Below are 17,740 nucleotides of genomic sequence, written 5' to 3' on the forward strand. Positions count from 1 at the left end.
GATGGTGTAAGATTAGGTCATTTTATTTGGACCGAGATAGTAAGTAGTAGTTTTAATAATAGAGCTATGTTTTTCTGTTATAGGGTAAAAATCAGTGCATGCTTTTGATATTCCCTCTCTTTCTCACTTCAAAAATGGATGCTGCCAAAGGGTTGCATAAATAAAAAGTATTTTGTCAGCCTGAATGCTGCGTAGGATTGATGAGAGCTCATCAGCCTTGGAAATAAAACATTCTTCAACCACTTGTATATGTCCATTTTTCTTGGGGAATGGTAAGACAATGCAATATTTAATGCAACAAGGGTTGCGAATGAGAATCTAGCGGATTACATTACATCGAATGTCGTCGACAAGGAAAACATTCAAATTCACGTTTTTTTTCCAAGTTCCCCAGTCTTATGTTTGTTATCTTTTAGTGACAAGAAGATGCTCGCTGCATGGAGAAGATAGAAGTCGTACCGCCATTTGCCTGTAGAAATCGACCTGCCGTTCGTGTCTTTGACCATTTACGGATCACAAGCAAATTCCAAACATGCACAAGTCAAGCAAAAGAATGCTGGGATTAGGCACGTGATCATCTCGCGCAAGGACAGACAAAACTGAAGGGATTTACGTAAGATTCACTATTTCCAATGATTCAAATACGGGTTAGTACATATACTACACTCATGTAATAATTTCTGAACACGAGTACGAGCGATCATACAATGAACCCCTCTCTCTCTCTCTCTCTCTCTGAGAATGAAGCTGCCACCATCCTCTTCTCGTTGAGCCCTATCAATGACTCAGTGACGTGGTCCTCCCAGTTAATAATAAGTGTATATGAGATCTGTGCATGGTTAAAATCTCCAGTTCAGTTGAGATTAAAATAATTCAATTTTTTCTAGCATTGCATATATCTGACATGTTTAACAATCCGACCTATTTCACATAAGCCAAGTCTCTAAGTGAATCATTTGGATGGTGAATATTAATAGGATAGGTATCAATTTTCTAATCTCTTTCATCTAATGTTGGATTTGGGAGGTTAAAGACTTCATACTTAAGAATTGACATTCTTGTAAGCGTTGGTCAACATAAAAACCTAGAATCAGACTAGATATGCATGACTCTCACCGTGTAACAATTTACACCAAACAAATTCAATATGTGTGCTCGTATGGCGTATCACTATTCACGAGTGGAACTTAGTCCTACGACTTTTGATCGGGGATGCATCATACGTACCATTTGAAAAGACCAAACCTATTCTACGTAGACAAGCTCCTAAAAGGAGTAATTAGATGGTGGCTGTTCAAGACGAGTCTTCATAATAAATTATTTCGCAGGCTCTATCAACTTACAATACGTGGCTTCAGATGTTAAACTAAGATAGTGAGGACATGTTCGAAATGCGACAACTCCCATGTCCTCATCCACCTAGAAGCAAGCTAGGCCCACGACCTTTTTATCAGTATTAAGCCCATGGCCTTTTCCACCGGTCTTAGGTTAGCAAAAGTTGTACTTTGTAGCTGTTCATTGGGTGGCTAACGAGGGAGAATCAAGAGTCAAAGTATGGTATTGTTGAAAAAAAAAACAGAAACAATTCGACTGGCTCAAATGAATTCAAATATGTGGGTGTATATCAAGGATTGGGATTAAATTAGAGTCACATCGTAAAATTTACGGGTCCTATATTTTTTTCGATCCATGCCGAACGTCGTCCCTCGAACATCACGTCAATCCATTGAGGTATGTTATGGTACAAGTGAATATTTATGGCAAGAAATGAATTCTAATTTTAGGATGACAAATCTCACTAATTCAGTCCATATAATATCTTTTTTTGAGAGTCAGAGAAAATGCATCCACCTCCGTCCGAGCCCCATGACATCGCTATTTGCAAAACCAAGCCTCATTGCCTAGCCTTAGAACTAGGCCCCCAACTTTGATAAAAAGTTTGCAAGACTAGATCAGATGTCACTGGTCTTAGGCAATCCCAAATTTAGGTCGCCCGAGATTGGGCCGTCACTCACGGTGGTAGTGAGGTCTTGACATAGAAATCTTATCTCACTTCATTCAACTCTCTACTTGACTTAATTTAGTACTCAATATAGTCGAGCTCGACTCAGCTCTATTCAATTATTAAAATGAACTAAAAATTTGTCAATCCATGATATGTGTGCCAAGTTTAAATAGGGAAGTTCAAAGTAAAAGGTAAATAAGGTTTACTAAATGATGAAATTATGCAATAGAAAACATTATTCTAGGTTAGCAAGAGGCCAAAAAGTTAAGTGTATCAAGTATGAACGAGCCTTTGAGATGATACCCGAGCATATGAAAACGAAACTCAAATTTGATCAGCAGCTAACTGGTCGAGCATAGTTGTCATCTGTGCTAAGCTTGTCTCTTTAACTCCTAATATTTCATACTCTCCTATTTGCATGATCGCTCAACTCAACTTTGCAACAATCAATCTATACTAATGACACGTGAGCACATGTATTAAATGCAAAAAGGTTCAGTGCTTGGCCAAAGAAAAACCACTCATCAGTGCTGTCGCCATCTCCGATCAATCCCATCTACATGTCTACAAGCTGTATTCGCAGATTATTAAGTATTAGTGCCAAATATGAAACCCTAATGTGATGTGACTTAAGCAACTATATAAGCTCTTTATCTTTTTTAACTCCGCCACTCGTAGAGGAGTGATCAGAGCTCCTAGTAATGATTGAATTGGCGTTTTGGCCTAAACAGCACAAACTCATCACGCATCCAGAAAATGCATGCAAAGAGAACTTGTCGTTTTTCCCTTAGCTGAACATCAATCAGAGTCCTTGTCCATATATGTTTGGCCTCCATGTGTTCTGGGCATAATCGTTCTTCTTCCCCAAATAAACAAAACTCAATGCCAGTGTGCTCATTAAGCATAATCTGTAAAGGACAAGACAAATGTTTTTGTATTGAATGGGGGTATCTGAGCCACATGGGTTACATTCCTTGCTTTCATGGTTGCACCTTTTTGTTCCATTTGCTGTCTTAATGGAAGAAATGCCAAGGACCATGGATGCAAGAGAATTCCCTTTTTGAGCAATTCCAATGCATGCTGTGTGAACTCTCTTGCTCTAGCCAATATGTCCTCTAGCTGTTGTTATCACAATCTCTGGAATAATGCCCTCCTCAAAACTCTCAAAACTTATTATTTTTTATAGCATTTCGATGCCCTATGTTTTGACTTATGTGGCTCTCCTTTATGCTGCCCACGGATTCTTCTTATGCTCTTCCAAAAAACATTCTTTTGAAAAGATTGAAGTTTTATTTTGGGGGGGAGAAAGAGGGAAGTGATTGTTTATGGGCGGGTGAAGAGTGGAACAGCTTTTCTACGCTAGTGGTCTAAGTTTGACTCGATGAAGAAAGATTGTAACGTGAAACGACCTGCGGCCAAAGACAACATGGTACGACTTTTAGTGTCAGTTTGGGTGCTTTGTTCTGCAGGTGACTGGTTGGATGCGTGACATATAAAATTATTGGAGAGATTATTACCGAAATTCACTCTAATGAACTACATACAAGGCAATCGGATCTATAACAATTCTATTCACCATCAGAAGTTTATAATAATTCTGTTAATTATGCTTGAACTGTTCTTATTGGATAAATCTTGACATACCCTCATCATTTTCTCTTTCACTAATAATAACTGTATCGAACTCTTTGAGTACTCTACTCATCCCTAAAAGTTGCAATAGTCCTTGCCTTTTGATCATGATCGGTGACTAATTATCAGAGCGTAACTTGTCCATGCTCATGGGGTGGCTTTAAAATATTGCACTAGTAAGGTGAATGCAATTCGAATCATGAGTGAGGAAGACGAACACACTTGCTATCGACCAACCCCACAGGATTTTACGCAAACAAATTTTGCAAACCTACATTTCTAATACCCAAGTTAATTTTTAAGTGATGTTTCAATCTACCCTAGAAAAAGCATATCATTTAAAGAATGCACATGCGAGATATATATGCGTCATGCACTCTTTCTTCCCTTACTCTACTCTGGGTCCAAGGAACTAACTTGTTCTAGTTTGAGGAAGAAAATAAAACCTAATTGAGAAACTTTAGGATCATGTAATCTAATGATGCTTCGCATATATTGCGAAAATTACTCTTTAAAAACCCTAATGTCGGGGTCATTGTGACACGATAAGTCATTTATAATCCTTACCTTTTAGTGATTGCTTCCTCTTTATCATTAATAGATAAATCTTTCCATTTCAATAACACATGACCGATTTTCTCCATGGTTTTTTTGAAATACGACTTTTCACATATAAACATAAAGAAAAATATAGTATTTTTTTTGGGTGTAAGTTTTGCAGTAAATATCCAGTGCTTGGATGGTTGAGGGCAATCGATTGTGAAATGAAATTGAGGTATATAGTTGTGATCCCATGAATTAGGTGGCGAGGTCGAGTGGTCAATTTTGATGGGGTAGGGTACGCTATTTGCTGGGGGAGGGGAAAGCAGGGTTCAGTCGTTTTACGTGAGGGTACAAAAGGGGTATGTCATCACGTGTTTGCCTGCAACATGTTAATGAGTCCTCGCTGATATGTAGTGCCATATCGAGAATTCGACATAAGGAATATCCAGAGAGACTCATCCATCGGATAAGGTCCTATGTTTCTTGGATGTGAAAAAATCAAATGGAGGCGTGAGTGTTCACATGTGCTGCAGCTTGGGGCCTAGCACTGAATGAATTCTTGAGTACACCCAGCTTGTGTGGTGGAGGGCTCTCTTAAAATCTCTTGGAGAGATGGACCAGTTTAGATGCGCAAAAGCTGTCCCAAACGCCACTTGACCGCTTCACAAATAAAAGTTTATGTCTTCCTCAATCCCTTATTAGACGAAACTTGCTCCAACTGTGCCTTTGATTGGTACGTTACAAGTTGTGTACATCGCCTAATTAAAAACTTAATTAAATTTAAATATGGATGATGTTCATGCCTGTAACCCACCAATCAGAGAACTAATTGGAGAGAAGGTTTCCTCTAATCGGGGATGGAGGAAAACATTACCCGCGTAAAAGTGCCAAGAAAAATATAACCTTTCCAAAAATTCTTATTTCTTTCTTCTATAGTTCTTAAACATGCAATCATTGAGATTTCCTTAAACAGATCTCCTAAAAAGTTGTCGGTGTAATAATTCGTGAACATCTGAATGTGATAGCTCCTTTACGTAACTGAAACATGGGACCGGCTTCTATTTTTTGTGGGTATCGAAAAGTGTGGGTTCTTCTTTTCCATTCGAAAAATTATCATACCTGGACAAACCCATCCTAGAGAATATGAATGACCATATGGATAAGCTTTTTCCTGATTTTCTTTAATCTACATATATATGACATAAGTATACACTAAGAAACGATTCATTTGGTTTACAAAATCAAATAGATTAAGAATCAAATATCCGTACGAATAGGTACTTCATTAGAAATGGTTCTATAGTCAGTAAAAAATCTTAAGTTGTTCTACAAGATTTATCACACTTTGTTCATAAATGCAAATTAAATACTAGCTTTTGTTTTGCAATTATTTGTAAGTGAGAGACATTACACGACTTGGGTCGTTGATGGGGAATTTTTTTTTTTTTGTAGAAGTGGGACATGTGGAGTGAACATATATGCTTAAAGAAGCAGAAATTATTGCTCAATCGGGATACGATACGAAGCATGTGTGGATTTGAAAAATCTCCTTATAGTGAAAAGCAGCAAGAGAGAGAGGCAGAGAAGCTCAAATATCCTCGTTGGCTTGGAAAATGACTAATCCCGTTGTCCTTTGGATTCATGTGGAGATTTTGGCTTGAGCCAGATGGTGAAAGGTTTGGCATGAAACGAGACATGCCCATCACGTTCTTCTGGCCAATTGGAAGGAAATAGGGCAAGATATGGCCAATTTTTACCACTATTTAATTACTCAATGATGGAGTTGTAGGGAATTGATGAGAGGACTTCTGTTTTGTAGAGTAATGTTAAGAATTTTCCGAAGGATTTTTGGTGAATTTTCGCGCTAAATAAGTGGTTTGGCAAGATTGAGTTGAATGACCAAACAAGTGGGACTCCTACGCAAAAATTATGGACGTTCATTGTAATCTGAGAAATGCTAGAAAGAATTGCTCATGTAATCTTGCAAAGTCACAGCTTACTAGTGCTCAAAGTTTCGCAAAAAGTTTACTATTTTTAGCATCGATCTAGCTATTATGTTCATTGTTAATGGAATATGCGTTCTGAATGATTCACAGCTATCATGTTGTAATCCATAGAGAACTTTCAAATGTGTGCATAACAAACATTGCCTACGGAACTTTCACAAGTATGGATAGAGTTTAAGAATCTTTTCACACATTTACATGTTCATGCACAATTATAGGTACTGAATGTCCTGAGATCTCTACGGCACTCCTCCAGATCTCAATGTTGAGACCTAATGGTACCACCCAATCGATGAAGCCACAAGATTTATTGAGAGAGGGAGTCCTATTAGAGAGTTGGAGCAAGGGAGGAGAGGTGCGGAGAGGAAGAGATAAGGGAGATGGTCAAGAGCAGTGAATTTAAAGTTAGATCGAACTAGTCAGTTCAACCGGTTCAATCGTATATTGAAGGGTTGTCAAATCTGATCTCATTGTATATACCATTTTAGTTGAACATACAAACTATTTTATGTTGACCATCAAATGAAAAGCTGGCCGTTTTAAGTAGTTAAACCCTATACTGGTCACTCATCCAGTTTGGTCTGTTGTATAGTTTCAAAACATATTGCCCAGGAGAGAAGAGATAATTATGACGATGGAGATTCGGTGGTTGACCGGCGAGAAGGTGATGGCAAGTTGCTGGCAACAATGGCAACTCCGGCAATGATGTGGTAGTTGGTCATGTAAAGCGGCTAGGGTTTTGTGAAGAGTTTGTGTAATTTTCTAATGCGTAAAAAGACCGTACACAATTCTATTACAAAGTATTTTCCAATGAAGGAGCAACCTAAAGTTGAGTAGATTCGGACCTATTCAACTTTCTACCATTGAATATGATTCATTTGTTTGTAATATCTATCGCATTTACAATCCATCCCGTCATTCAATGTACCGATTTTACATGCCAGCATTAGTATACCTAGCAACACTCACTAAAAACATACAAAAATTTCAGTTGAAGGGGGGTATCATGGCATGCTGGGCTAAATTGTCCCCACAGCTGAAAGTGAGAACCTGCAAAACGGAGGACTGAGAAAAAAAGAAGAAACAAAAAGAGGAGATCACTGAACTGCCACAAAAATGATTTGTTCATGATATGGTGGCCCGTGAGTGAGCCAAAGCGTAACTGCCTCCCAGTCACTCGCTCCCACTACATGCCAAGACCCTTCCCCCAACTCCTGCATAGGGACAACTCCGTGGCCGGCTACTTCACATGCCACCAAAAAAATCCAACTCTCTTCTTAGCCCTCTCTCTCTCTCTCTCATGCTTATGAACTTCATTACCTGATAATACAAAGAAGCAGAAAAGGAGTATATAAGAAGTTAAGAACAGGGTTTTACAGTTATTACTAGGAGGAGTCTTTTGTGTGAAGGTCTGTTGAATTCCTGCTGGCGCTGCTGCGGCTGCTGCTGCTGCTGCTGCTTCTCCGGCCTTGTTTAATGCATTCCAGGTATTAGCATCACAACTGGAAAAAGGCTGATGTTTCTTTTTGCCCTTCAACGAAGTGTCTCTTTTGCCTATTCTTGACTAACAGCTAGGTTTCTCTTTGATTCTTGACTTTTTTTCTCCTGACTGATCAGTCCTTTTTTCACCCCTTTGCAAGAACCAAAAATACCCAGAAAGAAAAGATGAACTGTCCATTTCTTAGCTGATTCAAATCCAAGTTTTTTCCTTTTTTTTTTCGCTTTTCCATATTCTGGGTCGCTTCCCAATGTCAAGGTACCACTATTAGTCTAGTCTCTTTCTCTCTCTGTGCTCCCTCCTCCAGAAAATTTCTCAAATTCAATCTCTCTCTCTTTCTCTCTCTCTCTCTCTCTCTCTCTCTCTCTCTGACCACGGACCCATGATGCAATTCACTGAAACACCACCACCCCCACCTCAACCTCCATCCCTCCACCAATCACCAACACCATTGTTTTCTAGCCTCTCCATGAACAAGAACCAAGTGCACCGAACCCGCCCTTGGCCCGGCTTCCCGATGCCGAAGTCTTTGGGGAGCTTCGGCGACGCGAATTGCATGGAACAGTTGTTGGTGCACTGTGCAAACGCCATCGAGACCAATGACGCGACCCTCGCCCAGCAGATCCTATGGGTCCTCAATAACATCGCCCCGGCCGATGGCGACTCAAATCAGCGGTTGACGTGTGGCTTCCTCCGGGCCCTCATCGCTCGGGCTGCCAAGAACGGCACGTGCAAGATGCTGGCGGCCATGGCGAATGCCCAGAACTACGATAACCTGTGCAATGAGACGCATAAGTTCTCCATCATTGAGCTTGCGAATTTCGTCGACCTGACCCCATGGCATCGGTTTGGATTCACCGCGGCAAATGCCACCATAATCGAAGCAGTTGAAGGGTACTCGGTGGTTCACATAGTCGACTTGAGCACGACGCATTGCATGCAGATTCCTACTCTTATTGATGCAATCGCCAATCGTCTTGAAGGGCCCCCATTGGTGAAGCTCACGGTTGCCGGCGCTGTGGAGGATGCCCCGCCCATGCTTGACCTTTCGTACGAAGAGTTGGGATCCAAGTTGGTGAATTTCGCAAGGTCCCGAAACATACACATGGAATTTCAAGTCATTTCTTCAAGTTACACCGACGGATTCTGGTCCTTGATTGAACAACTCAGGATGCAGAAACTAATGTTCTCAGGAGGAATTGGTGAACCAGAAGCACTTGTTATAAATTGTCACATGATGCTTCACTTTGTGCCCGACGAGACCGTCCCGTTAATATCGGATTCCGAAGCAAACCCTAATTACCCCTTTGAGTCTTCGTCGGTATATTCTCCCCGGTGGACTCTTCTCAAGGCGCTTCGGTGCTTAGACCCGAACGTTGTTGTCTTAGTGGACGAGGATGCAGACTTCTCATCGAATAATGTCGCCTCGAGATTGCGGTCAGCGTTCAATTATCTTTGGATTCCTTATGACACGGTTGACACGTTCCTCCCGAGGGGAAGCAAGCAGAGGCAGTGGTACGAGTCTTACATATTCTGGAAGATACAGAACGTCATCGCGCAAGAGGGTCTTCAGAGAATCGAGAGGCTCGACCCGAAGAGCCGGTGGGTGCAGCGGATGAGGAACGCAGACTTTCGGGCCATCCCGTTTGGAGAGGATGCGGTCTCCGAAGTCAAGGCCATGCTCGACGAGCATGCAGCGGGGTGGGGATTGAAGAAGGAAGAAGATGATCTCGTATTAACATGGAAGGGACATAATGTAGCTTTTGCTACTGCATGGTTGCCTGCTTGATTAACCTTTTTCTTTTTGGATTTAGGCTTTAGTGCTATTTCGCAGCTTCTTAAGTAGTCATCGATTTATTTAACTCTGTGTTGACTAGCTAGTCCTTTGAACTTCTTCCAGAATTGGAAGACAGAGAGATGTGAGGGATCATTCAGCTGATACTTAGTTTGTTCCTGATCATAAATATATTGACTCTCTCTCTCTCTCTCTCTCTACTTGTTCACATGTTCGTGACTAGAAGACGACTGCATTAAGTGCTTGGAGACAAAACCTGATTTTTGGTGTGCTTTTTCTTTGACGAAGAGAAACGAGGTTGTTCTTCCCATCAACGTACGAGAAAAGCAATTTGTAAATCGAGCCCATCACGATATTTCTTATCGTGGAGGCAGATGTCCAATCTAGAGCGCTCATTTGCGATGTATACATGCTAAGCTTGAATTTTCATTTTTGATTGCTGTTTCTTAAGATGCTTGAGCGTGAATAGCTACAATTGATGAGTCTCAGAAATCAGTTTGTTGTTGCTTGAATCTTACATGTCCATCTCATCTGGTCTATGTCGAATTGTTTTAGTCTTAAAGCTCACCTTTCTTTGGTTGAAATCTACGTCGAAAAATCACATGTTTAGTATGAAGTTTACTATCTTTTAAAGTTCTTGATTGAATGATTAAGTTCTTCTTTCGTTCTACTTTCTTTTTGTTGAGGTTCTTCTGCATTGCACATGATGCCACCTCCTATAATTTTGTTTAATGTTTCTATATTCTTTTGGAAGTTATTTCAAGAGAAGAGAATAGTAAAATTAAAACTATAGATTAAAAAAGATGAAAATAGTCGTGGGAGATATGTAAATGTTTAGTCACTCCCCGATCACTTCTTGTGCTATCAGTCTTCCCAATGTGCATTTGAGTCATCATTCGTCTTGTCAAGTTTGGTATGGAAGATGTAGCACTTCCTTTTACTCTGCGAATGCAGCTCATTGAATTCCTTTTTGTTATGATACGAATAATGAAGTTATTGAATCCATTTGCTAAGCAAAATACAGCTTGATCGTAATTGATAGAGAGAACCAACATAATCGATACCACTTTTGATAATTAGATAAATTCTTCAACGAAGCTTAAAACGTTTTGCGCTATCTCAAATAATATCACGCTCACTTCTTCTGTTTCATTATCGACCGCGAATTTAAGTATGTACCTATTTGCTGAACTTTTTTCTCCCAAGGAAACTAAATGTTCTAGTTCTCATTTTTTTGAAGAAAATAAAAGATTTTAAGTAGAGATGCGAAATGCAAAAAATTACAAAACTTTTATTTTTACTTTTGTTCATGATGCCTTACGCAAATTTCAAATAGGTCATCTTTCCTAAATTCTCCACATCCGGGTTTTCTAGTGGGTGACGATCTTTTTCTTGCATTTGTTACACGTTTTGTATCAAGGCTTGCTCTCATTTTCAATGGTTAGTGCCTTGAAAGAAGGGAAAATGTCAAACGACGTTATAAAGTGGAGCCGTTTTCTAAAGAAAAAAAGGTTTAGAGTTGACCTTATTTTAGATTAAGACTTGAAGTGGCCAAGTTAGTCTTAAAAAGGCCCGAACTCGCCAGCCGGCTTGTTCCGGCAGCCGGAGCAGGGGCAGTTTTGCCAAAAATTTGCAGCTGGGGGTGAAAAATATGTAAAATCAAATTGGATTCTGATTAGGGTTCTTCGTGGATCTTCTCCTTCTTTTCGAAGTTTGCTCTTCGACTCTCCGTTTGGATAGTCACCATCATTCTTGGCTCGGTGATCCCACCAAACTTTCTTTCCCATGTTCGCTGTTTGATTCTTCGATCTTCGCTCTTTGTGGATTTTGTATACGTAGTTTATTACGAAGGATGCACGTAGTCTGTGGAATAGTGAGATCGCTACAGGACGACCACGGGTTTCTTATTCGGACGTGGTGTGCACACGAATGGAAGCATTGTGCGTGCGATTGTGTGGTCTCTTTATTGAGTCTCCCTTCAGAAGGAAGCAGGAATGGAGCATGTTAGCCCATCTGATCCTTTGTCCTCTCATCAAGAGTGCTGGCGGACGATCCTGCTTCCATGAACACGAAGATCGTTGATGGGGAAATTTGGAAAATTAAGACCACAATGAACATGAAGATCTCCGCATAATCAATCATTCACGACCAAATGCATAACAACAGCGAACATCTCGTTATTTTACAGACTACATACATCCATCTAAGGATTATGCAGACAAAATGCCCGAAGAGCGAGATGGAGAATCGACGGAGTATTGAAGAATCGAAGAGCGGATCTGGGAAAGAAGGTTCAGTCGGATCACCGAGCAAAGAACGATGGACACGATTGAGACAGATAATTGAAGAGCGAGCCTGGGGAAAAAAGAAAATTTCAGGAAGAACCCTAATCAGAATTCAATTTGGGGTTTATGGTTATTAGGACTTTACACATTTTTTACCCAGTTACAAATTTTGGACAGAATTCCCCTTGTTCTAGCCATCGGAACATGCCAGCCAATGAAGATTTGGTCGGCCGACGAGTTCGGGTATTTATTTGAGACTAACTTAAATCACTTTAAACTCTTATTTGAGACAATGTTTACTCTGAGCCCTATTATGAATAAATCTTCAGTTGAATTGTTGGTGACTTTTTGATCTTGAAATTCTGTTTAAACATTGCATAAATCTGAATCCTTTGATTACGACTAGCAGCAACTAATGTGTGAAGGAAATCTTGTAAACGCTTCCTTTTTTTTTTTTCACCTTTTCTCTTCAGGCCTCTGTACTTGCCTTTGCTTTTTTTTTTTCCTTTAATTTTTATGGCATTTGCCTTTTTGTATCTTGGCTATTTTTCATCCTTTTTTCAACGAACATTGAAAGAGTGCATTCGATGATAAAACCTAAATGACATCAAGTGGGTTTAACAAGAAACCATAGTATGCTAAAAAGATGTCGGCTGAAAGAGGTCTTCTTACATCGTTTTTGTTTCACCAGAAAATGCTCCCGCGGTGAAATATAATTTACCGAAAGTCGTTCTTCGATTCTTAATGAAAGGAGACTGAGTTCTAGACCCAATTCCGGACAGGAGCAATCCAGGCGTGAATAAAGGACTTGATATTTACAGAATATTCAGACGAAACCATCCAATTGCTGGTGGTGTCCAAAGTTCACAAAGACCTAAACAACTACAGCTAGGGAAACTGAAAGTGCGAAACTGGAGAGTAAAGACTACAGCTATGGAAACTGAAAGTGCGAAACTGGAGAGTAAAGACTACAGCTATGGAAACTGAAAGTGCGAAACTTGGAAGTAAAGATAAAAGACAACATTTGTTTTGTTCATGTGTGCCGGGGGGGTCTTCTGTTGATAATCAGACGCTATTTATAGCACAGACTTGGTAACCGTTCTTGGTGTTGTATCCGATATCCATCGTTGATTTTATCTTCACCGTTCATTTAATGACACCTGTTTATCAACTGTTATCGATCTTATCTTTTGTATGAAGTGATAACCGCTCTTGAGCCCTTTTAGTCTCTGAAACGATAACCGTCATCGAGCCCATCGGTTCTAAGGCTGCAACCGTCATCGAACTTTTCTCCGTTTGACATCTGTCTCTCGGGATGATAACTGTCATCGAACTTTCTCTCCGTCTGACATCTGTCTTTCGGAGCGATAACCGTCATCGAGCCTTTTCTTCGTTTGACACCTGTCTCTCGGGATGATAATCGTCATCGAGCCTTTTCTCCATTTGACACCTGTCTCTTGGGATGATAACCGTCATCGAGCCTTTTCTCGGTTTGACACCTGTCCTTTAGGACGGTAACCAACATCGAACTTTTCTCCGTCTGACATCTGTCTCTCGGGATGATAACCGTCATAGAACCTTTTCTCCGTTTGACACATGTCTCTTGGGGTGTTAACCGCCATCGAGCCTTTTCTCCATTTGACACATGTCTCTCGGGACGATAACCGTCATCGAACTTTTCTCCGTCTGACATCCGTCCACCAGAAATAGGGACCTTCGTCGAGCTTTTCTGACTTGACATCCATCATCCTTTTCATCGATGTTATCGATGAAAAGCACCTTTGGCACTTGGACATCTGTCTTTTCTGGAGCAAAGGCCTTCATCAAATCTTTCCTAGCTTGAGATTCGTTCTTCTCCTTATCGACATCTTCGATGAAAATACCTTCAGCATTTTTATCCCCATCCATCTGAATTTCAAATTTCCCGCTTATGACTGCCCGTACCTACTAGCTGCCATTTAGTACAGGTGACATCATCTCTTGTCGTTTTATTCATATATCCTAAGCGTCGATATCTCTAATTAATTTCAAGTGTCAACAGTTTTCAAATCTTGCCCCGATGTAAGAATGATACAGGACTAGGATGTGAGAGACTTTCGTTCGTCCTCGAGGAAGTCGACGCGATCAAGTAGTTTCCGAATTTGATGGTTTTCGAAACACCTTATGACTCCTTGCCCCAGTGCGGGGGTGGCCATCGATGTTGTTTAAAGAAAAGGATGTTACAGCCCGTGGTAAATGCAGCTAGCACGTAATGGTAAGAATTTGTGGGCTCAATTTGGCTTGGTAATGGTCAAACGTTGTTCTTGGGATTTTGAAGTGAAGTGCCATTCCTCATCTCGGTCACATTCACGTGAGTACTGAACGCAAGTAACACAAGCAATGGATAATGAAAGAAACCAAAACCCAATGTGAGCAACCGAATGAGGGGAAACAACCAATAATTAATTAGACCTGTTAAATGGGTGGGTCGGGTCATAAATGGTCTGACCCAAATTGATCCATTAACCTGTTTATGATCAATTTATTTGTAATGTAAATATCTCGATCCATACCGGACCCGACCCATACCCAACCCATACCCGACCCGATCCATATTACTAAAACACTTCTATATTTAACTTAATATAGGAAAACTTATTTCTTATGATTTTTAAAAAAAAAATTATACTACTAAAACATTTTCATACAATACAAAGCTAGTAATCAATTTTTAAAATTGAGGTTTTGTTTGTTTCATGAAAAATGCAACATTTTTATAAAATATTTTTCATGAAGTCATTTTCCAAGAAAATAAAAAAATTTCCAGTGTTTAGCTTAAACCTGAAAATGAACTAGAAAATATTTTCCGATGTTTAGTATATAAATTGATTTTACTTCATGCAATCATTTTAATGATTTTTAATAATTTTTTATTTTTTTAAAATCGAATTTTTAATTTTTAATTTTTTTTTATGTTTCCTTTATTTTTGGCTGGTGGCCGGCCATGACCACGGCCAACGACTGGCCACTGGCCACAGGCAAGGATGAGCTCGAGCTTTGCCGGCCTCGGCGAGCCTTGAGCTCGCCCAATTCCGACGAGGCTCCACCTCATCAGATCCAGCAAGGTCGAGCTCGCCCGAGGCCGGTGAGCTCGAGTCTCGCTAGATCGGCGAGGCCTTGGGCTTGCCGAAATCGGGGGAGCTTGGCCTCACTAGCCTTCGGCGAGGCTCCAGCCTCGTTGATAGGGCGAGACTCGAGCTCGCCAGCCTCGGACGAGCTCGAGGCAAGGTTGAGGCCTCGCTAGATCGGCGAGCTAGAGGTCGCCTGAGGTCGGCGAGCTAGCCTCGCCTGAGGCCGGCAAGCTAGCCTCGCTGATCTAGCGAGCCTCGAGCTCGCCCGATTCCAGCGAGGTCGTCCCTCCTCTATGGCCGGTGGTCGGCCGTCGCCGTGGCTGGCCACCCACCGAAAATAAAGAAAAAAGAAAGAAAAGATAAGAAAAAAGAAAAATAAAAGAAAAAGAGAGAAAAAAATAATTTTGATTTTTTTAAAAATATTTTTTTAAAAAGGGGGAAAGTATGTATGGGCTTAATGGGTGGGTTAGAAATGGGTTCCACACTCAATCCATTAAGATCCATTTATGATAGGCTTAAAATTTTAAGACCCATTTAAGATGAACTTTTCAAAGTTGTAGTGATCCATATATGACCAATTTATTTTTTAAATGGGCCATGTATGAGTTTAAGACCCGTTTAACAGGTCTACAATTAATCAATGAAGCAATTCGGGACAAGCTAAAAACTCAGATGCGCGAAAAAGCAATCGATCGAAGCGACGCATCCATTGATATTTTCACACCTCAATCTCGATCTCAAGTTTGTCGTTCACATTTGCGGAGGAATTCTGTGAATAAGTATGTGTATCTCATATGCAACGAGTTGGCCTCTTTTCGTGATACTGAATTGTGTCGACGAAAACAATCACGAGGGATGCCAGGAACCGGTTTGATTGGGACAATATTGCCCAGCAAGACCTGTCAAATACGCCCCAGAAAAAATTAGGTGCAAAGTCAAGATCATTCGCATTTTACTTTGGAGCAGATCACTCCCTATAAACTTTGTCCCAAATTCCATTGCAATTTACTGGTGTAGAGTTTCATTGCTTCTGTAAATGTCGCGATCCGAAGGCTGGATCTACTCGAGGAATTCGGAACCTTAGGCGACTCCTGTTGAATCTGCAAGGAAAGAAAACAACTCCCTCCCCATGCAAACCCTTATTTCATCACTTCTCGCTCTAAAGCGAGCAATGTTTCGTCCGGCAAAGTAAGAAATTTGCTGGCAGTTCTATGATGACTGAAAAGAGGTACCATTGACGTGATGCATATGAAAACTCTTTAACTTAACCGAGTTCTTGCGGCATCTCAACCAACTCATCCTCTATGACTCAAAAAAAAAAAGAAAAGCCAACTCATCCTCGAGGTTGGGAATCCCCGTGTGTCGAATATGTAAATTCGATCCTATCAACGATGCAAGAAAGTAATGGAAATTCGCACAACACAAGAATTTACGTGATTCAGCAGGGGAGATGTTCTGCCTACCTACGTCCACGGGGAGATGAGATCTGTTTCACTAATAACGTAGAAAAGTGTACGGCCGCTCTTTCTCACTCCCTCCCTCTCTTCTTCGAGACCTGTTTCGCCTTAAACATATATAGCGAAACCCTACATGGCACAAATTACAAAATTGCCCACATAGCCTAAAATATTTAGCTTTTCCATATAACAGAATACAAGACATCAACCTCAACAATCTCCACCTTGGCTTGGATTCTGTAAAGCCACCTGTGAAAGAATATGAAATATAGATGTCTTCATCCCCGTACCTCCATAAGAGGTACACTCCCGCACTCATTGAGTGCGTCCCTCACCTTCAACAGCGAGTTATATTAATTGAGCCCAAACAGGACCCAAACTTCTCAATAGTGACTGGCTTGGTAAAACAATCTGCAGGATTGCTATTCGTGTGAATCTTCCTCAAGTGAATGCTGCCATCTGACACAAGCTCCCTGATTTTGTGAAACCTCACATCTATATGCTTTGTTCTTGCATGAAACACTTGATTCTTGGCAAGATGTATGACACTCTGACTGTCACAATGTAACACCGTGCCTCCTTGCTCTAAACCCAACTCACGAACCAACCTAGTCAACCAAAGCCCTTCCTTAGCAGCTTCTATAACTGCCATGTACTCTGCCTCTGTAGTAGACAATGCAATTGTGGACTGAAGCATTGCCCTCCATGAGATAGGTCCACCAGCTAATGTAAAGACATATCCTGTAGTAGACCTCCTCCTGTCTAGGTCACCAGCAAAGTCTGAATCAACATATCCAGCTAGCTCCTTCGAACCTCCGTCGCGACTGAACATAATACCCAAGTCTGCAGTCCCGCTCAGATATCTAAAGATCCACTTGACTGCATTCCAATGCTCCTTCCCTGGATTACTCATGTATCTGCTAACAACACTGACTGCATGAGATAAATCTGGCCTGCTACACACCATAGCATACATGAGACTCCCAACTGCGCTAGCATAAGGAACTCGAGTCATCTCCTCAATCTCCTCATGTTTTGTGGGGCATTGCTGTTCAGATAACCTGAAGTGGCTAGCTAATGGTGTCCTCATTGGTTTAGCCTTATTCATGTTGAAACGCTCAAGCACCTTTTCAACATACCTCTTTTGAGATACCCAGAGTTTACCTGCACTTCTATCTCTATGAATTTCCATACCAAGGATCCTCTTAGCAGCACCAAGATCCTTCATCTCAAACTCATTATTCAACAAGGACTTTAAAGAGACAATATTATGCATATCCTTAGCAGCAATGAGCATGTCATCAACATAAAGCATCAAAAGAATAATCGAATTATCATCTGACACTTTAAAATAAACACAGCAATCATACTCACTTCTCGAATAGCCAATTTGCACCATAAAAGAGTCA

At 40.7% G+C, this 17,740-nt stretch overlaps 1 protein-coding gene across 1 annotated transcript; it reads left to right on the forward strand.

Annotated features, from left to right (window-relative positions):
- The first annotated feature begins 7,512 nt into the window (after positions 1 to 7,512).
- Positions 7,513 to 9,671, forward strand: LOC115691550 (scarecrow-like protein 32). Its single transcript, XM_056309659.1, has 2 exons — positions 7,513 to 7,673; positions 7,827 to 9,671. Exon 2 carries the CDS (start codon positions 8,067 to 8,069, stop codon positions 9,471 to 9,473), a length of 1,407 nt encoding a protein of 468 aa, XP_056165634.1. The 5' UTR covers positions 7,513 to 7,673; positions 7,827 to 8,066; the 3' UTR covers positions 9,474 to 9,671.
- Positions 9,672 to 17,740: the final 8,069 nt, after the last annotated feature.

Source organism: Syzygium oleosum, unplaced genomic scaffold (assembly GCF_021117445.2).
Source record: "Syzygium oleosum isolate NSW1041296 unplaced genomic scaffold, Sole_v2.1 Sole_v2.01, whole genome shotgun sequence".
NCBI lineage: Eukaryota > Viridiplantae > Streptophyta > Magnoliopsida > Myrtales > Myrtaceae > Syzygium > Syzygium oleosum.